The 26,727-nt window shown below is 39.6% G+C and overlaps 1 protein-coding gene across 1 annotated transcript in view; it reads right to left on the bottom strand.

The window, feature by feature from the left end:
- Positions 1 to 25,400, bottom strand: part of RHAG (Rh associated glycoprotein) — a 29,674-nt gene extending 4,274 nt beyond the window's left edge. The window contains exons 1-8 of the mRNA XM_075553776.1: positions 25,247 to 25,400; positions 10,783 to 10,966; positions 10,536 to 10,686; positions 7,600 to 7,747; positions 6,897 to 7,063; positions 4,119 to 4,256; positions 3,507 to 3,619; positions 2,301 to 2,309 (exon numbers count right to left, since the gene is read on the bottom strand). Coding sequence (XP_075409891.1) covers positions 2,301 to 2,309; positions 3,507 to 3,619; positions 4,119 to 4,256; positions 6,897 to 7,063; positions 7,600 to 7,747; positions 10,536 to 10,686; positions 10,783 to 10,966; positions 25,247 to 25,400 — 1,064 coding nt within the window. The remainder of the gene's footprint in view (positions 1 to 2,300; positions 2,310 to 3,506; positions 3,620 to 4,118; positions 4,257 to 6,896; positions 7,064 to 7,599; positions 7,748 to 10,535; positions 10,687 to 10,782; positions 10,967 to 25,246) is intronic.
- Positions 25,401 to 26,727: the final 1,327 nt, after the last annotated feature.

The following is a 26,727-nucleotide window of genomic DNA, read 5'->3' as shown; positions in this document are numbered from 1 at the left end:
ACCCCTCTCCCTCTCGGTTCCTGCCTTTTCAAGGATTCCCGGGGGAGGCGTGGTGAATGACCTCAGGTTAGTCCCATTGGCTGAATTGCAATCACCTGGCCCAGGTGGGCTGATCCAGGTTGAACGCCCATCCATGCCGACCGCGGGAAAACCTAGGCTTTTGTTCTATGCTTGGCTCTCCTGGGCATGTGTCAACGGACATCCAAGTCCCTAATGCTAGCTACCTAACAGTACCACTTCATGTACCATCTCTCTGGGGCTAGAGTTACACCTCGGTCCTTGGCTCTGCACGAGAAAGAATTCATGCGGAAGCCTGGCTCGTGATCCAAGTGAGTTTAATGCGAGTTAGAAGAAGTTTCAGGGTTTACGCAGCACCCATAGGTTTCCTTTCGACCATGCAGCCTGGCAGAGACTGCTCAGGTCACGCAAAGATCTCTCTCCCAAGTTTTCCTCCAAAAGCCCCCTCTCCCTCTCGGTTCCTGCCTTTTCAAGGATTCCAGGGGAGACGTGGTGAACGACCGCAGGTCGATCCCATTGGCTGAATTGCAAACACCTGGCCCAGGTGGGCTGATCCAGGTTGAACGCCCATCCATGCCGGCAGGAAAACCTAGGCTTTTGTTCTATGCTTGGCTCTCCTGGGCATGCGTCAATGGACTTCCCATCCCTGCCTATCTGCCTAACAGTGTCTCCTGATAACAGGTCCAAAGCACATGAGACGAAGTCTCACTGTTCTTGTTTCTTAGGAGTATTCTGGCTGTACTTCTTCCAAGACAGATTTATTTGTTCTTCTACCAGTCCAGGGTACTTTCAATATAATTTGATGACACCATAATTCAAATGTTTCCATTCTCCTTCGGTCGTTTTTACTTATTGGCCAATTTTCAGATTTTTATAAGGCAATGGAAAATACCACCGCTTGTGTCAGGCACGCCTTGTCTTCAAAGTGGTATCTCTAGTCTTCAAAACTTAAAAAAAATCTGTGTAGCAGATTTGTCCAATACAGCATGCCTCTTGGGATCCTATATAGCAGTGGTTCTCAACTTTCCTAATGCTGTGACCCTATACTACAGTTTCTCATGCACAGTGAGCCCCCAACCACAAAATTATTTTCATTGCTATTTCATCACTGTAATTTTGCTACTGTTTAAATAGTCACATAAATATCTGATATGCAGCATGTACTTTCATTGTTGTAAATTGAACATCATTAAAGCACAGTGATTAATCACAAAACAATATGTAATTCCAAATTGTGAAATATGTATTTCTAATGACAAATAAATGAAATTTTGTGTTGAAGCATGGTGTAGCATGGGTAACGGTCTTCATGCTGGGCACTCATATGTGGGCATATCTGCATGCGGGCAGACCTGCCTGGGGATGGATAGAGGAGCGGAGGCTCGGTTCCTAAGACCATCGGGAATACGTCATTGATATCAACAAAGAAATTGTCACAAAAACTGATGACATAATCTGGATGAAATAGTGGACTTATAATTTTAAAATGATCAATAAGATGAAGACCTCTCATTAGAAGAGTTGGATCCATTAATTAAATCACAAATTTCCACTATAAAAAGGCTTTGAAAGAATTTGGAGAAGTTAAAGAGAATCAGAAGTCTTTTTATAAGGCAAAGACAAATTTGCTTCAATAATTTCAGTAAGAAAGCAAAACAAACAGGTGATGCTAGACACTTTTATTTTTTAATAATGAACTTTACTCATGAATAGTATGTGCACACATCTACGTATAACTTGAATAAATGGGGAAATGATTCTAGGAGCAAATAGGTTTGTGAAACACTGGCGAAAATAAAGTTGTAGGAGCACTGTTAAAGTTTGGCTCTCATAATTGATGAAAAACCCTCTAAATATATCAACTTCCTCTTCTATGCTTACTAAGAAAACTGATGCGCATTTTTACGAGTTTTACATACCCATGTGAATAAATATCTAGAGTGAGACGTGTGAGGTTTACCCACCTGAATTAGCTTCCAACATTGGGTTTGCTCCCTTGAATAAATTGAGAATGTGTTGCTAAAATTGTGCACTCGAGAATTGAACCTCAGTCATGGAATTATCCAAAGTTTGCTTACCCAGGGAGGCCCAGTCAATGAGAGCCAGAGAAGTGTTTCATTTCAACCAGAAGAAACTGGTTCAGGCACGATGTTCAAGATTCCTCATTGTAATCACCACTTTGAATGTTTTCATCGTGCATGCACATAATAATGCTTAGGAATGGCACTCATTGACACATGCTTGGTTTGCATTAAAATGATTTAGTTTTTGATCTCAACAACCTGTTAGACCTCAGAGAGAACCAACAGAAAGTGCGAAAATTTCATAGTAGGATTTATCTCCAAATTTACAAAAGTTTTCTTTTCTTTTTAAAGAGAAAATTCAAGAAGAAATAAGATCAAATATATACATACACATAAATATATTCTATTCAATAGAAAATATGATTAAGCGAGTTTTACTTACATTCTTCACTTCTGATCTCCATGGGGTTAAACTTTCATTTTCTCAAACTGAAAGGAAGCCTGTTTTCTTTTCAAATTATGAAATTTTAATCAAGTGGACACCCTAATACCCTTTTAAACACACATTCATATATTCTTAGTGCTTTCAATTTGCTTAAAAATTGGAGTGGATTTCTGCATAACTTGGGCTGCATGGTCTTTCTGGCTGTTTGTATCAATGACCTTATTGTCAAATTGTTCACACCTGGTCGTGTCCAGGGAACACTAACGGTTGATCACTTCTATTACCCTGAGTTTGACTAATAGCTTTTCCCCTTTGGTCATTTTACTGAACCATTTTTGCCCTCATTGGTAAGAATTTGGATTTGTTAGAATTAGAAGGAATCTTATAGACCTTAAAGAAGGAATAGTCCAATTGATTCACTTTGTCAAAGTGAAATCTGTGAACCAGAGAGGTTGAATAACTTGCCAAAAGCTATGCAGTAATAGCAGAGCTGGGACCATGGGCTAGCCTTCTCATTTCCCTAGACCCAACTGCTTTCCACATTACACTACCCCATCCTTTTTTGCTATGGGTTGGATAGAAATGACTATCTCTTTTGCATAAGCCCACTCTTCTCCTTTTCTCATTCGCATATGCTTCCTCTTGAGTATAGCAAAGATTCTGAGGATGGTGCAGGGCTGGGCAGTGTTTTTCCTGCTGTTCAGAAGGCCCTGTAAATGTGACCCACCTTGTTGGTATCTCACAACAGAAACACCATGAGGAGATAGTTCTGTACATGAAGGACATTGAAATGGTCGCTGTAAAAATTTTAAAAGCAGATGAATAATGTCAATTAAAACACCTCTTTCAATTCAAATCTATTCTCAGTTATGTCTGTCTCACTACAGTGAGTGCATACTTATGAATAGTGGTTTGGACCGCTAAAAAGAAAGCTCTCCTATCACTAGAGAGCTGAAAGAGTGAGAGAAAACATCACTGGGATTGGAGCTCAGAGAAAAGGAAATGGTTCTTTCACTCACGAGTCATGTGCTAGGACCACAATGCCAGCGATGCCGCCTATCAATCCAGGTAAGCCATGCAGGTTATGGACGCCACACGTGTCGTGAATCCTCAGTTTCCTGGTAATTAGTGGCTAAAATTATGAAAAGGGGGAGTTTATTGTTTTGAAAAGATATAGAGAGCTCGATAACTCAAAGTGAAATGAAAACGCAGAACTAATTTTATATACAGTCCAGCTCCCATATCTGGACTCTGCAAAAGTCAAAGAACCTGAATATATTGATGGCAAAAACTATCCGTTGCCATAGATAGATCGGAAGTTCTGCTTTGTCTCACCTACTGATGACATCCAAAATTTCCTTAAAAGAATACGCAGTCCTTCATTATTCACAACAAACTTCAATAAAACTGTCCTTCAGGAGAGTTACACGAGTACTTAATATTCTCTTCCACTTATGCATTAATATTGACCATTGAAATGTGAATAATATTTCAGAGTGGGAGGCAGATGTCTCCCAGGTAGTAAATGATGCTTATCAATGAACGTTCCAGCACGTGACTCTCTTGATGAGAGCTGAGAGGATGGTGGTGGAGAGATTCAAAGTTCGATTTGGAAACTCCTCCATACTTACAGTCAAGAACTTAAACCCAAGCACAGAGATGATTCCTGAAATGCTGCCAATGATCATGGCACCATATGGGTTAATCTCCATGTCTGCGCATGTGCCCACCGCCACTCCTCCAGCAAGTGTTGCGTTCTGAATGTGAACCTGTGTGGAAGACAGAAACAAGGCTGGGTTGAGGTGTGTGCGTATGGGGAGGGGAGGGGGACAGAAGACAGAAGATGTAGATTGGAGGGATCTAGAGTTCAATTGCATGTTACCAGTTGAAAGAGCTATGTCTTTATTTTTAATTTTTTAAAGAAGAATCTTTGCCACTCTCCTGTTCTAGTCTTGAAGTCTGGTGTTTAAAACTGGCTTGTATGGCACACAACTACCAAAGTTCATTTCAATTTTACTTTACTCCCACTTACAGCCCCTCAAACCAATGTGTAGATCTGCTGGGGTTTTAAATTTTCAAAAGTAACTCTTCTCCCCCTTGTTTTTCACTTAAACATTTTAAATTTTATTTATTAAATAGACATATAGTTTCCTTTTGTTTGTGGACTAGAATACTTACAAAGAAGAACATATTCTCACAGCATGTGACAGTCTCCCCATAAAGATCCATATATGTGGTTCGTCCCCCCCCCTTGCCCCCTTTTCCTCCTTTCTTCCCTCCTTACTTTCTTACCCTTTCCCTCTCCTCCTTTTGACTTTCCCTGACCCTAGCCTCCTTGTATTCTTTAAAGTTTTATCTTTGGTGTGAAAATAATTTTTCTTGTTTATAATAATAGTGTCATAAAATATTTATCTTTATGAAATCAACTAATTTTGCTGACTATAAGTCTTCTAACTGTGGCCACATCTTAAGCTGTTTGATAGACTTGTCATTGTTTTTTAAGGATGTATATTATTCCATTGTATGTATGTATCAGAGTTTGTTTATCCATTCCTTTACAATCAGAGGTCTCTTCTTCTCGCTATTATGGACACTGTTACCATAAACATAGGTGTGCATATATTTGTTCAGATTTTTTTCTATATTTTTTAGGGAGTATATCAATTAGGGAGATTCCAGTATCATAAGGCATTTGTATTTTCATTTATTTAAGAAAGTGCCAAATTGATATTCATTGTAGTTATGCCATTTTATAATTCAATGAGCAATGTATGAACATTTCAGTATCTCCATATCTTATCCAGCATTTAGCATTTCTGTTTTTTTTATTGCTAAGAGTGTTGGTGTGAGATGGTATCTCACTGATGTTTTAAGTTGTTATTTCTTTTATGACTAATGAACATCAACATTTCTGCATATTATTGTTAGCTCCCTAGACTTCATCTTTAGTAAATTGTCTATTCATGACTTGTGCCCATTTTAATCTGGTTATTTGTATTTTTCTTATTGTAGTTTACTGTAGATTTTTGAGATTAGCCCTTAATCTGACATATTATTGCTAAATATTTCCCCCTATTTTATTCTCTTGCTGAAGTCTTTTGATATGCATAAATGTTATATTATTAGAAGGTGCTAGTATTTTATTTTGTTTTTTATAATGTGAGTGTTTTACATTATGTTTGGTAATGTATTTATGCTTTTTATTAGGATACTGTAGTTTGTAAATACTTTTTCAGTGATGGTTTTTATGGTTCTAGGGTTTATATTTGGGTCTTTAAACATCTTGAGTTTGTTTTTTTACATGGTGTGAGATATGGGTCCCATTTCATTCCTTTGAAGTGGAGATCCAATTTTTTTCAATACCATTTATTGAAAAGGCTATCTCTTCTCCATTTAATATATTTTAGTTCTTTATCAAAAATCAGCTGTGTATAGGCACTTGGTTGTATTTCTGGCTTCTCAGTTCTAATCTACTGGTCTTCATTCATGTCTATTATTGTACCAATCCCAAGATGTTTTAAGTACAATGTCTATAGAGCAGGCTTTACATCAGAGAGTGAAAGTGTTGTTCAATTTCAATGTCATTGACTTTTTGGGATTGATTGTCCTCTGATTGATTTATAATTTGAAGCATTATGATCTAAAAAAATGGCTTGTAGTATCTTGATATTTTGTAATTTATTGATGCTTGTTTTAGGGCCTGAAATGTGCTCTATTCTAGGGTAAATCTTGTGAGCACCAGAAAAGAAAGCATATGGTATTTTTGTTAGATACATTTTCCTGTATATGTCTCATAGATCAATTTATGTAATTGTGTAGTTTAATTCCTCTGTATCCTTTTTTATTTTCTTTCTAATTGATTGATCTTTGTTTGCGAATGATGCATGGAAATCTTCTAGTATTATCAGTGCAAGGTCCATTTGTCTCTTTTTTCACTGAGAACTTGTTTACTATATTTTGAAAGTCTTTCACTTGATGCATAGATATTAATTATGATTATAGTTTCTTTTTCAATCTATGATTTCATGATTAGATAATGACCTTTGTTTCTTATCATGGCATTTACTTTGACATCTACTTTTTTTCTTTCAAATTCTTATTTCTTAAGCGATTCTAAGAATTTGAAGGCAGTTAGCTCTATCATTAAAGAAATATCCCCCAAATCTTTGTTTTTTTTTTACATGACTGTATTCCCTCCTGGAATATTAATTGCCTGAGAATCGCTTGAAATTTGGAGCACAAACTTAATGAATAAATATATCAGTAAAATTTGTTCAAAAAATGTCTCCAATAGGTGGCATCCTGAGAGCTTTCCTAGTACCTCAGTAATAATATAGGCACGCCTGACTTTTCTGAGCAGCTGCCAGTATCACACAGGGTAATTCCCCAACAATTGCTACAGCTCTTACCATATCGAGTTTGCCCCGGTGCTCAGCAAGGCTGGAGAGTGCGTAGCTTGCGAGCACACAGGCAGCAAGAGAGAAGTAGGTGTTTACGATGGCCCTGTACTGCTTTTCCCCAGGGTCAGCGATGGCCGAATTAAAGCTGGGCCAAAACATCCATAGGAAAAGAGTCCCTGCAGTAAACCATAAACGGAAATTAGTTCTGAATATGAAAGGCATTCCAAGGGATACAATTTGCCTCCCGCACTAAGGATGTCTCTACTTTCAGGCTTCATTATCTAATAGTTAGGAAGTGTAAGTGGTGGGTCACATGTGGAATTCTTGCCTTCCATACCAGAGAGACAGGTTCAATGTTTACTAAAAACACTCAAGCTGAGCCACCAACTCCCTGCGTGTGGAGTCTTGCTTGTTGCTGTGATGCTGAAGAGCTATCAGCAAGGATAGACAAGCGAGGCCTGGTGATTTGCCTCTGTAACATCCATTAGTGGGAGCCCTAGGGATCACAAGAGTCAGATCCCATTGTGCATGGGGCTGCCATGGGTTGGAGGCTGGCAATCCTGTGTGAGGGGCAAGGAGGAACAGAGAGCCAGCCAAGGCAAAAGTCGTGCTCAGATATGTTCCCCTGGAATGTCTTCCCATTTTGTTGGAGCTAGCCTTCCCTTATGGCTAACCAAATAGACAAGGAAGAAGTGAGATCAATTCTACTCACCAATCATTGCAAACAAATCTGAGTGATACACAGATTCTTCATTGTCATGCTCCTCCCTCAGGCCAGAGCGATATAAAACACCTGCTACAGCCAAGCCAAAGTAGGCCCCAAAGGCATGGATGGTCATCGATGCCCCAACATCAGACGCCTAGGAGAAAAAAAACATGTAAACAGAGATGAAGCAGGTGTCACTCCGGGTTGACACCTAGATCTGCCTCACTGGTTGCAAACTTGAGAGAGAGAGAGAGAGAGAGAGAGAGAGAGAGAGAGAGAGAGAGAGAGAGAGAGAGAGAGAAACAAGAGAAGAAAAGAGAAGAGAAGAGGAGAAGAGAAAATGCAGAGGCAGTAAAATAAAAGTAAAAGCTTTGGCGAATACATAACTGGCTTTCAAGCCTAGCTGTAGTGCTTCCTTGTGATGTGAATTTGGACGAGTTACTAAATATCTCTCACTCTCAGATTCTGAAAAAATGAGGAAATATCACCTATTTAACATAATTGTGGTCAGATTTAGAGGAGATCATGTTTGTAGAGGGGTTAAGTCCTTGGTTGGCAATAAATACTCATTAAGTTACTGCTGCAAATTAGGGAAATCCTCAATAAAATATTATATACTGCAATCGTTACTTAATAAAGATGATTTGCATTCACTTGATATAGTATAATTAAAGTTCAATTCATTTTAACTCAAACACATGTCAGGAAGTCAATTTGTTTGTATTTTTTTTACCATTCCCCTCCCCAGTTTCCAGAATAATGCTATGAAACCTAGCTGATGCTGATAATTCAGTTGAAGATAAAAATATTTGATCATTTTTTAAAATATGGGATGGATTTGACTCAATAGTTTTTATGTTGCCTCTCAAGGACTGTTGCATGCTCTGTGCACATTAGAAAAGGAACATGGTGCACATTTATTTAGCTAAGGGTTTCAAATGGATTCAAATTGAATTAATTTGAATACTGTTGTTTTTAATGACTGAAAGCAGCCATCCATGGTACCCTTGAAGATCTACGCTGTGTTGGAATGATTCCTAGTGATATTTCAGCTAATATGGCTTCTAGAAGCTTTAGCCATCCAGCAAATGTTAACCCCTTCTCGATTAGAGACCTTCATTTTGTTTCACTATGAGAAGTGGTTTCAAGTATTTGGGAGCTAGGCATTCATTAACCTTGGACTTTAAAATAGCGTATGGATATACTTTTCCTCTTTAATGCTCCAGCCTGAAAGCAGCGCACAAAGGACTGCGTATCTGTTTCTTTCTCCAGCACCACACAACGAGCCTGTATGTAGCCACCCACATTTATTTAGCCTAATCAAACCAAATGTACTGCCATCAAGTTGACTATGACTCAGCATCCCTGCCCCACAGAATGAAACCGACCCACAGGGCTCCCAAAAGGTACTGATTCTGCATTCAGACTGTCATGTCTCTCTCTCTCGGAACAGCTGGTGTGTTCAAACTGCCTTCTGTTTGGTTAGCAGCTGACTGGTTACCCACAGAGTCTTCCTATAGATAATTTGCAGGGTCTGTATCTGGTCTTTTTCCTTGGCAGCTCATCTCGTACCAGTCAACTCCTCTCTCCTTATTCAAGTCCTGCAGGCTTTCCTTTAGTTCCCCTTAACAATCTAAATATAAACTTGCTGTTGCCTTGACTTAAAATGTGCTTCTCCCCCTTTTGATTTGGCAAGCTTCCACATACCCTTTTCAGATCCAGCTTGAGAGGTTATCCTTGAATCTAAATAGGAATTCCCATTTTCTCTATGATAAATTTCCCTACTTATGTTTCATAGGATGATTGGAAATTGTAATAATAATAACATTTGTTTATATATGATTATTTAATGTCTCTTTTAATTGTTTTTAGTTATTAGCTTATAGTAGATTGAAGCTCTGTAAAGAGAGATACCCAAACCATTGTTTGTCACTGAATCACTTAGAATGTTATAAAAAATATTTTCTATTGAATGAAATGTTCAATAGAGGTATAAGAAAAATCTTGGAGAATGAACAGAAATAACTACTATTACTCTTAGAAGAGTCCATGAGATTTTCAGAGGGGAGAAGGCATTTGACCTGTGCCTTAACACAAGCCTTATTAAGGGATATACATACATTAAGTACTTAAATTACACTAAGAAAATAATAACTGATAGGCACCATGGCACAGTGGATTACACATCAGATCGCTAATCACAAGATCATCATTTTGAAGGCACCAGCTCTTCTGTGGGGGAAAGATGAGGCTCTCTGCTCCTGTAAACAGTTACAGGTTTGGAAAACCAAAGGGGGCAGTTCTACCCTTTTCTATAGGGTCACTAGGAGTCAGGATTGACTCAATGGCAGTGAGTTTGGGGTTTTTTTTGTATAGAGTAATAAAAGTGACGTGGAGTTGGAAAAAGATCTGAGCTTGAATCAGATTCAGCAAAGGCTGTGCTTGTCTATACGAAAGGTAATACCAATAAAACCATGTTAGTGTTGCTGTGAGGTGAAATAAGATCGTGTTTCTGAGCCCACCATTATACAACAGGGCGCTTGAGACATAGTAGATTACGCACTGTCGAGCTTCTCGTCACAAGGTCTGCAGTTTGAGTCCCTCAGTCACTCGGGAGAGAAAGAAGCTTTCTGTTCCTCTAAACTTTAGAGTCTAAAGTTTTAGAGCCTTGTAAACCCACAGGGCAATACTACTCTTGCCTATAGACTTGCTCTGGAAATCCGGAATCCACTCGATGGTGGTGAGCTTAATTTTTATACGACAGCTACTCTCCAAAGTAAGGCTAATTCTTACTCTTTGTGGCGGGATCACTTTAACCAAACTGCACATTCTGGCGTCAGACAGGGGTTTCTCCCTGAGTAGAGTCAGCATTTACTATGTGTTGTGCCCTAAACAGCCCCTCCCCCCGCCCAACCCCCAAAGTATAAATCCTTTAGCCTTACCCTGAATTGATCAACAACAACATACTCATTGCCGGCAAAGACAGCAATTTCTAAAATCGCCATGATCAGCATTTGAAGTGGACTTGTTTTCCCCAGGACAGCTCCAAAAGAAATCAAAACAGCGGCTGTGCTGAAGTCTGCATTGATTATGCTGAGGGGGACAAAGACGGCATTGAATGAAGAACAACGTGCATGCCAAATAAAACAGCACTGAAAACGCCAGGGCTGACAGATAAGGGATGCTCACTTTTTGATGCCAATGGGAATTGCCTGACCATGGCCGTGAATGAGGCCCTGTGCAATTGTACCCCACTGGAGGCCCAGAGCAGCAATACAGAAGTTGATGCCCACACTGCTGAAGCCATATTTCTTCAAGAAGGTCATGAGGAAACCAAACCCAACGAATATCATAACATGCACATCTTGGAACACTGGAAGAGAGCAGAAGAGAAACAAGTTTGCATTAGGGAACAAGGTGCTTTGTCGTGGTCCCTGCTGTCAATTCAGCCTTAGACTTGGGAATGAAATGCTCCCTGGCCCTGTACCATTCCCACGATTGGCCACAAGTCAGAACATTTCGATCCACGGGTATTCTTCGACTGACTTTTGAAGAACATCGCTGGGCTTCTCTTCCTAGTTCATCTTCCTCTGGAAGCCGAACGATTTCAACATCATGGCAACATGCAACTCTCCACTGATAGTGGGTGGTGGCTGTACATGAGGGGGCACTGGCTGGGATTCAAACACTGATCTCCTACCCAGAAGATGAGTAATCTACCACTGGACAACCATTGCTCTAGAAGGTGATACATCACATTCTATACCCTTTATTAAATGCTACTATCTTTGTAAGTAGGAAAGCAAAGCATTAATTAGTAGGCAAAAAGCTGGGTTTTCATGCCAGCTTGGATACTTACCAGCCACGAGACTTTGAGAAAATTATTTGGTAGTTGAGTCTTTTTCATATACCCCATACAGTATTCAGGAGCTCTGGTGTCATAGCGGGAATAGTGGATTATTTATTGGGCCTCAGATTCAACAGTTCAAAACCATCGACATCTCCGCAGAAGAAAGATGAGGCTTTCTACTGCAGTAAAGAGTTACCGTCTCAGAAACCAACAAGAGCAGTTCTACCCTGACAGGAATGGTCATAACTGGCTCGATGGCAGTGAGTTTGGTTTTGTGATTTGCGGACTGTGCGTGCCAGTGTGCCGTCGGCTGTCTAGGAAGGGATGTTCAGGACTTGCCGCAGAACAGCCTCTTTGTAAAGAGCAGTTTCTGACTTGGCTCTCTATTGCACTTTCCTAACACTCTTAGTGAAAATTAATATTCTCATTTTTTACATAAACATTCTGTATATGTGACTGTTAGCATCTGGCATATCCTATTAGCATTCAATTACTGTGCAGCATATTGGAACAGTTAATTACTTGATGAAGTGCCCATCTCTTGTACTAGATTGTGAATTTTCTAACTGAACGGGGTTAGGTCATAATCACCCGAGAATTTGCGATCGTATAAAATTATTGACCATTGGCAATGTATAATTCATCCTAATAGTTAGATAAACAAAATTGAGGCTAACTTTGGAATAAATGCAAAATCAGAAAAAGAAAACAAAATCTGGTTCAGTATCTCTGAGACGAAATTGTCTCCCTTTTAAGGAAGATTTATGTTAGAAGCTGTGTGAAATCTCCTTTAGTTCTTCAGTTTACTTTTTTTTAAATTTCATTTTGTTTTATATTAGGACCCAAAGAATTATAGTAAAAAGCTTAGGATAAAAATAGGAACCCAGCTTTATTTGACTCCAACTTTTTCCTTTACATCGTACAATGTCATTTTCCCAAACCCTATTTATCTCTTTTTCTAAAAGCATTGTTGCTTCTCCAGATTTTTTTCAGTGAATTTCCAACTGTGCTGTAATGGATTAATTTAAAAACTAAAGCAAACAGCACTAAACATGGAATTAATTTTTTAGATTCTCACCTCCTCCCTCTTTCAGGGAAAACAAAACAAAACAGGCACTTTATATAACAGGAAGAATTTCATGTACCAAGTTCTAATGTTTTGGGGGTTTGTTTGGTTTGCTGTTTTCCACTCTAGTCTAATTTTTAATTCTTGCTTTTCACCACAAGGGGGCTTAAAACCTCCTTTGTTCAAGTTGCTACTGTAGGGAAAGTTTATGAAGTTGAATAAAAAGATATGGATAAGACAGCTTATAAACAATTAGAATTCTATATTATATTTCATTATTTTCTAAATTTGTAGAACATGCATTTGGTTTTGTCGTATAAGGCTCTGCTTTTAAAATGTTAAAATAACTTATTTGTAGAGAAAAAAGTATATTTCTCTAGTGGTTTGAACTTTGAGGAATTCATTTAATACGTTTTAAGCGTCAGTGCTTTTCAAAGAGCTGAACACGTGGTGATGGGTAGAGACCTCGGTTGTCATGGATGTTGTTGCTAGGAGACCAAGGATGCTGCCAAACAACCAAAATGCACAGGGCAGCCCCCTGAACTGAGATGTTAATAGTTCACAATGTCCATGCCGCCCGTCAGAGGGAATTAGAAAACGCTAGCCTGATAAATGATTGTGCAGATCTTTCTGTTAAATGGAGCACATTTTTCACTCTATTTTGAGTCAACGAGTGAAGGTGAAGGGAAACAAGTGGCCAGATTTTCCTGTGTCCTTCTACTTCTTTCTGTATTTTGATTTCAAACATTTCCTGAACAATTGCAAACAGAAATGGAATGGAGATACTGAAACATGAAAGTTTTCATAAAGTGTTTTAACAATTCTGGCTTCCTGGCTGACATAAATCCTTCACATTTTCCAAGCAGACAAAACTCACTCATAGGGAACCTATAGGACAGGGTATACTGTCCTTGGGCCTTTCTGAGACTGTAACTCTTAACTGAAAGATCAGCACCACCAGGAACTCTGCGGAATAAAGGCTGGGCTTTCTACTCCTGAAAAGAGTTCCCATCTCTGAAACTCACAGAGGCAGTTCTACCTTGTCTTTATAGGGTCACCCTGAGACCGCATCAAGTCCACAGCACTAAGAACTCTTTACCGGAGTTGAAAGCCTCATCTCTCTCAAGGAGCAGCTGTGGTTTGGGGTCCAATCCACTATGCCACCAGCGCTGCTGTTTCACATTTTGGGGAGCATTACCCTGACCAAGAAACTATTGCCCTAAAATAATCTTTAAATCACTGCTTCCAAAATTGGGACACACAGGACCTGAGGGGGTGGTGGAACGATTCCGGGGAGCTGCCAAAGTAGGGTCTGGAGTATGGATGGTAGGACAAACGTTTTTAAGTGTGGTGGGGTGGGGGAAGGGGCTTGGTTTTCTGTTTTACTTATTTATTTATTTTTCTGAAAACAGAAAGGTAGTCCGAGTAAGTTTGGGAACTTATGCTTAAACCTTAATTCTAAAATATCCCCTGAAGTCTTCTTAAAACCAAATCATAATTTAGTTTAACTACTAAGGTACGTATTCCTTGAGCATTTTGCTCTCTCAGTAACTATCTAATGTGGGATTGGACTGACAGTAGCAACCCTAAAGATTATACAGGAAGATTAGGGGGCAGGGAGCTTATATTAATGGTAAGGGGAGCAATTCAGAAAAGGACGGTGTATTAGTCTGGGTATTTTAGACAAACTAATCAACAGAAACGCATGTATAAGAGAGAGTTTTACATAAATGTTAAGTGTTAAGGTAGTAGTTTATTGGGCCAGCCTGGCCAATAAACACATGTGGGATTAGGAGCCGAGAGATAAATGGCTGGCAAACCTCGCCTTTCTTGTCTCTCACTCTTTGATCATCGGACCAGTGTGCGGCTGTCTTGCTTGTTCTGTGCCTCAATTTGCAAGCTACACTACCTGTGGGACACCTAACCTGTGGACTGTGTCACTGTACTTTGAGAATCCTTCAAGACCTGCTTCGCCACACCATTGGAATTTACATCTCTTGAGCTGGGGACTGACTGTTGGTGACCCGACTGACTGTTGGTGACCTGCCTTGCTGTTTGCTGCCTGTATCCAGATAGCCTGAATTTCTCTACAGAGGACTACCTGGCAGCCCTCAAGACTTGAAGGACTGCCAGTGTCTTACAACTGTCCCACGGGAATGAGTTGCACCGGGCCATCTGTATTGCTTTATAATTTAACTCTTATTTCTTGTGCCGTATATCTATCTGTGTGTGTGTATGTGTGTATATATATATAATTATTAGCAATCTGGTTTTGTCTCTCTAGAGGACCCCATCTAACACAAGTGCACATCAAGAAAACATCCCAACCCAGTGCTGCCGAAGCCCACAAGTCCAACATGAACCCATATGTCCGAGAGCAATCCACAAAGTCCTCTTCCATCTCACAAAACACATGCAAATGACGCCTACTGGAGGTAAAAAGCTGACTCAGTGAACATGTAATCATCAGTGCTGGCAGGGGTCTCCACACAGCTGTTCCAGCATCCAGGGCTGCATCGAGGTAGGTCCATGCGGCTTTTCCTCAGAGATGTCTTACAGGAAGTGAGCCTTGCCAACTGGCTAAGGCAGCTGCACTCTGGTCCAACCATCACCAAGCAAGAGACTCAAGAACTAGAAAGGTGAGGCTCACCAAGCCATTTATCTCTCCACCATTCAATTAACCCCACATGTGTTTATTAGCCAGGTTGACACAATAAACTAACTACTTCAGAGGGTGTGGTAATTATCTAATCAGTTGTCAATTTGAAAAGATTAAGCGTGAAGGACAGGAGTCTAGCCTGTCAATCAAGTCATAGCCAATGAAGCCTCTGTGTGGGCATGGCTTTCCCTGAAGGATTCTGGGAACTGTGGTATTCCTCTTTGGAGGCTGGATACACACTCTCTCCAGGCTCAGTCACTGCATGGCATTCTTGTTGGCAAGCTACCTGGAGACAGGCTGATTGGCAGCCAGAGCCTCAGAGCTGAAGAGCCACATGGAGACCTTGCCCGCACTGAGGTGCTTTCATTGACACTGGATCCACAAGAATTTCCACCCATGGGACTGTGAGTATCCTGCATTTGGCATCATTGCATGTGTTATGTGAGTCTGAAGAGGAAGTTATAAATTGGTATCAGACATATGGGCTAATATTGGACTTATGAACTTGATCTTGACTGGGCTGCAATGATTTCTCAATATTCAGTTGCTCTTGTATGTAAACCTCTTTCTTATACACATGTGAGTGTCCGTGGATTTGTTTCTCTAGTCCACCAGGACTAATACAGAGGGTGAGGGGGTTGCACAATTGGAAGGATGAAATCAGTGCCACTGAAGAGAATATGTGGACATTTGAATTGGTGTATGCTTTTGTCTAGCATATTCTCAACAACAGAGCAAACCTACTTAAAAAAACACTTTCAGCTCTTATGAAAATCATCAATTTATATTCTGATGGTTGTATGCTTTTGGATAATAGACCAATGTCTATTTACTAGTTGTATGCTCTATATCAGACCAATAATCCTAAGCATAAATTTCCTTATCTGTAAAATAGGAATGATACATCCTATAAAGTCCTATTTAGAGCCCATGGGGCATACTGAGTTAAGCATTGAACTACTAACCAAGGCCAGTGGTTCAAACCTACCAGCTGCTCTGTAGAAGAAACATGAGGATCCCACAATACTTTGCAAGTTTGGGAACCCTATCGAGCAGTTCTCCTGCATCCTGTAAGGACTCTGATTCAGAATGGACTTGACCCCAGTGGGTTTGGTTTGGAGCTGTAAGGAAAAGTCCTCCTTGAAGAGGACTATCCTTTATTTACCTCCTAATCCCCCAGTAGAGGGAGCCCTGGTGGCACAGTGGTTACCCTGTGAGCTGCTAAGGGCAAGGCCAGCAGTTTGTTTGAACCATCAACTGCTCTGCACACGGGAGCAAGACCAAGCATTCTACACCCATACAGAGTGACATTTTTGGAAACTCACAGCATCAGTTCTAGCCTGTCCTACAGGGATGCTATGAGTCAGAATTAACTTGATGACAGTGAGTTTGGTTTGGAGTTTTTAATGTGCTCAGTGCCTGGAGTATAATAAACAAACCAAAGCTTTTGCCATTGAGTCTGTTCGAATTCTTATCAATTCCACAGGACACAGTAGGCTTGCCTGACAGTGTCTTCCAGGCTGTGAATAATTACTGAAGCTGCTTACCCCCATCTATTTCCTCATCAGGACACAGTACATACTAAATAAAGAATAAGCATGTAACATTCTGGTGCATGTATAACACTCAATCATCTTTGTTTTAGCATTGGTATGTATTAAGAACGTTATCAGATTAAGGAAACCAAAAATCCCCACGACCTAAGAATAGTAGGTAACATGATGCTAAATGGGGAAGAGACTGAAGTTCTCAAGGATTTTGTCGTGCTTGCACCCACAATCAACGTTCATCGAAGCAGCAGTTTCTAGAAATTAAACAACACATTGTATCGGGTCAATCTGCTGCTCAAGAGCTCTTTAAAGTGTTCAAAACACGGATGCTACTTTGGGGACTAAGATTTCCTTAAAGCAAGTCATGGTATTTTCAATTGTCTCACATGCATCTGAGCGTTGATACTGAACAAAGAACACCAACTAAGAATTGAGGCATTTGAAATATGGTGCTGGTGAGGAGCATTGAACGTATCGCAAACTACTAAAAACAAACACATATATAAGTCTATTGTAGAAGTAGTGCAGCCAGGCTGCTCTTCAAAGGCAAGGATATCGAGACTTGGGTCTCACATATTTTGGACATGTCATCAGGAGAGACCATCCCTGGGAAAAAAGATATCATGCGTGCGACAGTAGAAAGACAGTGAAAAAGAGGAAAACCCTGCAGAAGATGGACTGCCACTGTGCCTGTAACAGTGCCCGCAAGTAGAACAGTTGTGAGGATGGTGGAAGACCAGGCAGCGTTTGCTTCAGTTGTAAATAGGATCGCCACGAGCTCAACAAACTCCCTGGAAACGAAGAACAACAGCACCCTTTTAGGCTCCCTCTGAACGAATGTCATAATGCTTAGTCATTTTTTCAATAGCCAAACCCGCCTTTTTCCCTCTTAGTTGATGATGATCATGGAAAACTGTTTTCATCAGCATTGCTGGGAAAGGCATGGTTCCTATATTTGATCCTTCACTTTAAGTCCTCCGCGCCTTATCTTGGATACCTTCAGCATTTGCTTTGAACTCTACAATTCATTCAGAATACAAGGAACTATCACTCATTTTATTTTCATGGAATTAACTCATTATCCCACAAACAATATACAAGGGGTCTTCAAAAATTCATGGAAAAATGGAACTAATATTGAATCTTGCCAAAAACTTTTTGAAGCCCCTGTGCTTGGGCTTGTTTGAAGTTATCAAGAGTCAACATTTTTTTTTAACTTATTAGCCTGTGTATATAGGTACAGACTAACTGTTGCCAATGTAATGTAAAATAATGTAATGTAATGTTATGTAATGATTAAAGCCCATGTCTTGGAGGCAGATAAACTGAGAACCCCACTGAGCTCTTTCATTGGTCAATTGTTTGACGTGGGCAAATTACTTCAACTCACTAAACCTTCATTTTCATCACAGGTGCTTCTTATTGAGTATTCAACATTACTGAGTATTAAGGGTTAGTCTAAGGATTAGAAAATGGATGCAAATTGAGTTAGCACACTATCTAGAATGAAAGTACTCAGTGCCACCGAGTCAATGCTGGCTTATGGAGACCCTGTAGGATAGGGTAGAACTGCCACTGAGGGTTTAAGAGGCTGTATCTCCTCACTGGAGCAGAAAATCTTAATGGTAGCATTTATTGTGATTTAACATGTGTACAAACTTGCTTATAAGAAAGGATTTGGCGTCAAGACCAGGAACCTGATACAGTGATTATCAGAATCATTTTTCCTTTTATTAATACACCAAACCAACAAACAAAAGCCCCCAGAATGCAGTAACTACACCCACTGTGTCCATTTCAATGCTTAGTAGCTACCCTGTATAGGGTATCCAAAGATGTGAATCCCCCACCACCATCCCCGCCCCAAAGATGCAAATTCTTATTGGAGCAGGTAGCTGTCTTTTTTCTCAGCAGAGTGGTCAATGCACTTGAACCAAGGACCTTGCAACTACTAGTACAATGATTAGTCAGAAAAACCAAGTCTGAGTACTAACTGCAAAGTTTATGGTTCCAACCCATCTACCACACTGCTGCAGAGAGATGAGATCGCCTTCTCTGACATAGATTTATAAGCCTTAGAAACCCTGTCGGAACATTTTGAGTTAGAATTGACTCCACGGAAGTGGATTGTATAGTAGAGCATATTCAATTTTAAGTCTTAATGTAGTAAGGTTGATTTTATTTAATTTATATTCCATTTTACTTTCACATCTCTCATCCAATAAGAATGCAAACTCCAATGACAACATGTTTAAAATTCAACTGTTTGTCGGACTCCTACTCTAACACCCCAAACAAGGTGAAAGACAGCCTCCCCCGTTCTCTGTTTCCTGTGTTTCTGAAGCCTAGAATGCCCTCCACCTCACCCCAAATGATCTGCCTCGCCAACTTACAGACATCCTTCAAGAGCCAGGTCCCCTGTGTCGTGCCATGGAATGTAGCTGTGACATTGTGCCTATTCCTTTTCCTGTGTGCATTTCACTTGGTTTATGCGTATGTTACTTACGCTGGGTGCTTACTTATCATTTATTCAAAGAGACCAAGTTAGTTCATCAAGCAAATGCAATTCTCTTTATTCAAAGAGACCAAGTTAGTTCATCAAGCAAATGCAAGTAGGAAAGAATTGGAGAATATTATGCTGAGTGAAGTTAGCCAAGCAGAGAAGGTCAAGTACAACATGAATCCACTTAGGTAAGTTCAAACAGCAGAATGGGCATAAAGGAAAAGACACACAAAACACAGTAATTGGACTGAAAACCAGATATTCTGACACAAGCCAGACCAAACCCAATGATTCTTAGGTCATCAAAACAAAACAAACAAACGTAAAAGATGCAGAGAACACCTGTGCTGAAAGGAATCTCTCCCTCTCATATGCCTTAAGGCCCACAGAGGAGTGGTGGGGGGGAGGGTGGTGAGAAACAGCGTCAATGTGGAGCTCAGGGCACTAACCCACCCAAGGAGAGGTTTATCTATACAAGATAGGCAGGATAAACAATCTGAAAAAGAAAGTGACAAACTGATGGCTGGTGGGGGGGAGGGCGGAGGGGAGTGGTAAGCCAATAATGATGGGGACAGGGGAATAGGAAGGGCTGCAATATTGATGGAGAGGAGGGTATAGTTTTTCTGCTCCTGTTTGATCAATCAAGTTGTAGCTGAGAGGAATTATTGAGAGGTGAATGATGAGGAAACAATAGTGCATGATAGTGGGGCTGGAGTAAAGAAAAATTAAAAATAACAAAGAAAAAATATATAGATATGTGAATATATATTAAAATAGGTGTATTTGCTTATATATGTATACATATGTAAATACAACAAGGAAACAGATGGATTTTGGGCCTCTACTTAAATCTTACCTAAGTATAAAAACTGAAGACAAAATAGCTGCATAAGCAAATGTGGTGAAGAAAGCTGATCATGCCTGGCTATTAAAAAAAAGATACAGCATCTGAGGTCTTAGAGGTTTGAAGGTTAAACAAGTGGCCATCTAGCCGGGAAGCAACAAAGTCCACATGGAAGAAGCATACCAGCCTGTGTGAACATGATGTGTCAACGGGAATAGGTATCAGAACTTCAAAAGCAAGCAACCAAATTGATGTGAAGGGGTGTGGACATTGTGGAGACTCAAAGCCAACCTGTAAGATAATGAGTCAGTCCTTCCCAGAAGGTCTACATGGAAGGGATGATAAATCCAGGGTGTGGTATAGCACTGATGAACCACATAACTATCTTCTAGTTCTTTAATATTTTCTCCCCTTGCTTTTATGTTTCTTTTTAACTCTATTAATCTCATTATGTTCTTGTGTGTGTTCATTTGTGTATTTAAGATCATTTGGTACATGAAAGCCAAAATAGATGACCCTTCAGAAACAGTGGCAGGAGTAATGGCTCCCTGAGGGTACAGGAAGGGGTTGCAGGGGGAAAGTGGGGCTGATAGCAATAATAACTTGATCATAGTATAACCACACTTGAGGGGAGCGAATATCTGAATTGTAGGAGAATGAATATATTGGATGGTGTAAGATATGGCAAAAAACAACTAAATAATAATGAAGGTTCCTGGGGGGTAGGGTGGGAGAGGAAAGGGGATAGCAAGGAAGCTGATATCTAGAAGTTCAAGAAGAAAGAAATGTTTTGAAACTGATTGTGGTAGCAATGGTACAATAATCCTTGATGTAATTGAACTGTGGAAAGCTATGATATCTGTGTGTTCTCAATAAAATATTAAGTACAAAAATGACATGGAATGAAGGAAATTCAATATCTTAAGAACTAATTGAGATAGACTGGCACTGGTCATTTTGAATCAGACAAACATGGTTTTCTATGCTAAGAATTAAAATTTGATAAAGAATGATGTCACATTCATCATAAAAGAGAAACAAAGCATTTCAAAATCTATCTTGAAGCACAGTGCTGTCTATAATAGCATAATATCCATATACCAATGTATTAGATTGGGTATTTTAGAGAAACAAATCCACAGAAACTCATGTATAAGAGAGTGTTTTATATAAAGGGTAAGTGCACATCAAAAAAACATCCCAACCTGTGCTGCCCAAGCCCACAAGTCCAACATTAACCCATATGTCCAACACCAATCCACAAAGCTCTCCTTCATCTCACAAAACACACACAGTGATGCAACTGCAGGAGGAAAGCTGAATCAGTGACCATGTAAACATCTCAGTGCTGGCAGGGGTCTCCACATAGCTGCTACAGCACCCCGGGCCGCATTAAAGTAGGTCCATGTGGCTTCTCCTTGGGGATGTCTTGCAGGAAGTGAGTCTGACCAGCTGAAGCAGGGAACTGGCTAAGGCAGCTGTACGCTGGTCCGACCATCAGAGAGCAAGATACCCAAGAACTAGAAAGGCCAGGCTCACAGAACCATTTATCCCTCTGCCCTTCAATTAACCCCACATGTGTTTATCGGCCAGGTTGGCACAATAAACTTTAACTAACTCACCAACAAGGAAAATTTATTCATACTATGATTCAAATTTATGCACCAACCACAAAACTCAATGTGTTAGGAAGTTGTAGAGCTCTACCAACTTTTGTAGGCTGAAATAGACCAAAAATACAATCAAGATGCATTGACTATTACTGGTCATTAGAGTGAGAAAGTTAAATATCAGGAGGAAAGATCAGTAGTTGGAAAATATGCCTTGGTGATAGAAACAAACTGGAAATTGCATGATAGAATTTTTAACATCAACAACTTATTAATTTTAACAAATATTTTTCATCACCATAAATAATGAATATATATGTGGACCTTGCCAGATAGAATACACAGGGGGGCGGGGTGGGGAATCTAACAGAACCTGCCTTATGCATAGGACACAGTCTTACCTGCTGAAAGTGAAGAATACTTGAGTCACTTGCTAATGACGACCAAAGATGTCAGCATGCACTACAAGTCAATGTAAACAAAACCTAAATCCCCACCAATGTTCCAATAACAATATCATGATACAAGGAGAAAAGATGAAAATTATTCAATATTTCATTTTACTGTTATACTTATCAATACCAATAGAAGCAAGAAATCAAAGGATGGACAAGTCTTGTGGTAGTCACCTAATCTGGTGTCAATTTATGGATTAAGAGTGTAGGGGTGGAGTCTAGGCTGTCAATCTGGAGATAGCCAATGAGACTTTTGTGTGGGCATGGCCTTCTCCTGAGAATTCTGGGAAATCTGGTGTTTACTCCTTGGAGGAGGAAGGCACTTCTCTCTCTCTGTTAGTCCCTGGGAGACATTGCAGAAGACAAGCCACATGGACGCAACCAGACCTTGGAAGCTGGAGATGCCACAGAGAGACCCCTGACAGCACTAAGATGCTTACAATGCCACTGGACCCAAAGACTTCCTACCCACTGGCTATGATCGTCCTGCATTTGGCTTCATTGCATGTGTTTCATGAGTCTGAAGAGGACTTTATAGATTGGTATTGGACATATGGGTTAATATCAGTCTTATGGCCTCGGATTGGACTGGGTTGGGATGTTTTCTCAATGTTCAATTCTTCTTGTATGTAAATCTCTTTCTTATACACATACGTGTGTCCATGGATTTGCTTCTCTAGTGTACCCAGACTAACACAATCCTTCACAAACCCTCTTTAGATGTCACTTTGAGAACCTATGTGTGTCTGATCCAAACTATCATATTTTTAATCACCCCATGCGGTTGTGAAAGCTGAACAATGAGTAAGGAATAAGGAAAGAATACTGCTTCATTGAATTATGCTGTTGGAGAGGAATATGGACTGCAGACAACAACCAAATCTGTCTCAAAAGAAATACAGTCACAGTGCTCCTTACAAGCAAGGATTATAAGACTTCATCTCACAAACTCTGAACACATTTTCATGAGAAGCAAATCTCTGGCAAAGGACATCAAGTCTGGTAAAGTAGAGGGCCAGTGAGAAAGAGGAAGACCTTCAGTGAGACGGGCTGACCAGAGGCTGCAACAATGAGCTTAAACATGACAACAATTGTAAGGATGGGGCAGAGGCAGGCAGTGGTCTGTCCTGTTTTACATAATAGGGTCACTATGGTTCAGAACCACCTCCAAGAGTCCTTGAAAACACAGAAAATAAATGATAAAATTAGTGAATGTCCATGTAACTTGCAAGTTGAACTATAAGGGTGATGTGATTTTTAGGCTATTGACACATATAACCATATTTAGTAACTTTCCTCTCATTTTTGGTACCCTCGAATTCTGAGTTGAAGATTTGCTATGAAGGATCTTGGTGACTGGGACTGAAAGAGGTCATCTTCAGTGACGCACCTGGATGCTTACATTCTGAGGATATTTTTATTTCAAGAACACAAATCTTGGGACTATATATTTTACCCTTCCTTTCTTATTCCATATTGTAGTTATAGTGTACCATGTGTGTCAGGGAGACCTAATAACAAAGGGATCCTATTTAGAGAAATATGCTTAATGTAGTGCATGCTTTGTACTTAACTGAAACAATGATTAGATCAGTAAATGGATGAATAAGTGCAACATGTGCAATCATGCGGAGTTGAAGCTCAGTAGAATTAGAACTAACTAACTTTCAAATGATGAAATATGCTTAATCGAGGAACTCTTTGGGTTTCCCTGTAGTATATGCTGGAGAAGGTTATCATGCTTGGAAAAGTAGAGGGGTAGCAAAGGAGTGTAATGCCCTCATGGAGTTGGATTGACACAGAGGTTGCAACAATGGGCACAAGCATAGGAAAAATTCTGAGGAAGGTGCAGGATTAGGCAATTTTTCCTTCTGCTGTGTCTAAGGTCACTATGGGTAGGAACCAATCTAACAACAATAACAACAACACGTGACACACAGAGATCTAGCGTTGAAGTGTGAGTCTCTGTTAACTGTTCAGCTAACGTGAAGTTGTGTATGTTGACTAAGACACTTTGTAGACTAGATTATAATTTTAGATACCATATAAATCCAACTCATTTCATTGAGTGAATTCCAGCTAGTAGGAATCCTATAGGACAGGGTAGAGCTGTGCCTAGGGGGTCTCTGATTCGGTAAATTTTTAAAGAAATAGTAAATCTTATCTTTCTTCCAGATACTAATTGTATTTAAGTTTTCAAACCTGTAGGAATGATAAAACATATATTCAATTTAAACCTTGCACATTTGCTATAAAACTAAAGGAAATATTGCTACTATTTTAAATATTAAATATTTTAAATTATATAAGCCTCATTGATAATCAAATAAACAGAAAGCACCCATTTAGTGAGAATTCACAAGGACTTCCCTCCCTACTTAGCAAAGGAATGAATGTGCCTGGCTCATGATAGATATGTATTGAATGATAGTTAATACCATTGCATAACATATTTTTTACTCTATCCTTCCAAGCTTGAAAAGAGACTCCTTTTCCTTAGTCACCATTCCAACAGAAGGATTCTTCTTGTAATATGTCTGTATGGTAACACTTTGATCCCGCTCATCTCAAAGGGAAACATTTTTTAAAATAATATTCTAAAACATCAAGATGATCTTTTTCAACTAAAAGTTCATTGAAATCTTATATCACTCCCAACACCCTTTCTTCGGTCCTAAGATTCCCTTATAAAATCCAGGCTCTTTTCTCATTACTCTTTCATTTCCATTCTACCTTCCAAATTTCCCTTTTCCTTTTCTGGGTCCGTGTGTGTGTGAGTGTGAGTGTGTGTGCATGTGTGCCTTTGTATGACATGTTTATACCTGATAGAATGAAGGACTGATTCAAAAGATGATTTAGCAGCAAGTAGACAACAAAGAATTGACCACTTATTTTAATTTTCAGTTTCTTTGTTCTGATCTCTCAATAGAAAGAGATTTTGTCCAAACACATAGGAATAGCAAAGAAGACCAGATGTCACAGCAGAAACATACAAGCACCACCAAATTCTACATGGAGGTTCTACTTAGAGCTCAAATGGTCATAGTACTTAGCGACTTCTCTAAGTACCCTTTAAACCCAGTACACATAAAGCAAGAAGTAAATAGTCTACTTACAAGGATATAACTCAATGAATTTGTCCACGTTTGCTCCCTTGGAGGCATTGAAATGCTGACTGCTCTGATCCTCTTCATAGTGAACAAAAAATCCAAATAAAACAATCATGGTGATCTCCAGGCCCAGGGCCACGAGAGGGAATTTGAACCTCATGTTGTGTCAGAGGCAGAGGCGGAAGCGCACTGAGGGATCCTCAGGCTGTGCAAGGCTGATAAGAACAGAGGAGGGACTGCTCTGTTTGAGAATTAGGCTCACGTTGAAGGCACGACAATGTCACCGCAAGGGGAAAAGTGGGGGAGTCACTACTTTTAAAATGTTCCATACACCATGCACTCCACGATTTGGTTGTTCCAAATGTCGATTTGATAAATATACGGGGTAGAGAGAAAAAAGGCAGGTGATAAAATTGACCTATTGCACAAAAACATCTAGACTCTTAAGATGATTTGGTAAATATTTCTGAAGTGCTTATGTGTACGAGGCACTATACTAGGATCTATATTATGGCAGGACACACAAAGATAAATAAAATAAAGGATGGATTTTTTTAAGGAATTTTAATCAAGCTGTGAATACCAAACTATTAGCAAATGGTTGAATTAAAAAGCAGTATAAGAGGTGGTGGGGTGAAGGGGTGATGACATAAAGGTGTCCATATTGAAAAAGAATGTCTGGAAACTGATTGTGGTAGCAAATGTGCAATTCTAGATGTGATTGAACAGTGGAATGATTTGATATGTGTATTAATCTCTATTAGGAAAAACCAGTACAAGAATTGTTATATAAATGTTAAGGAACTGAAATAGGCAGCAGTAAATTTCTGCCTTATGATAAGAACACTAGGAAAGATAGTAATAGTAGATACAGACACATGAAGGTAAATGTCATGAGGTATTTCACAGTTTCATCATATTCTTTAGTAAAGCATTGGGTGTATGACTAAAATTCATTTATCCACTTTTTCACTCGTGGGCATTTTAATTGTTTCCTTCCTCTTGCTCTTGTGAATCACACTGAGAGTAATGGCTACCAGGGTGTGAGCAAGAGGAAGGAAAGAGGAAGAAAGAGGGTAGAGGATAGGCAAGGGTCAACTTAATGAAAGGGAAGTTAATATCTAACAAAAAGGAATTGGGAAAAAGAAAGAAAGATGCAAAACAAGCTAAAGGAGGTTTGATAAATTCTTAATGTTGTAGAATACAAAAATGATGATCTGGGGGAAAAACAAACAAACAAAAAACCCAATAAAACAAAAAAGAATCCTCACCAGTTCAACAGAGAGGCAGTAACAGACTTGGAAGAGTAGGGCATGTTTGAGAAATAAGGATTTGTTAGGGATCGCTAGAACCCAAAGGAGCTGGGAGGGAAGGAAAACAGGGAAAGGAGGTAAAATTGGTTGGGCATGGTTTTACATGGTCTTTCATTGAATATTGAGCACCTCTATAACTCCCCCACAAAAGTTGCTGTTGAAGAGATTCCAATT

The sequence above is a fragment of the Tenrec ecaudatus genome, chromosome 7 (assembly GCF_050624435.1).
Source record: "Tenrec ecaudatus isolate mTenEca1 chromosome 7, mTenEca1.hap1, whole genome shotgun sequence".
Lineage (NCBI taxonomy): Eukaryota > Metazoa > Chordata > Mammalia > Afrosoricida > Tenrecidae > Tenrec > Tenrec ecaudatus.
Note: the sequence above shows the minus strand (reverse complement) of the source record. Positions and strands in the feature narration are given on the sequence as shown.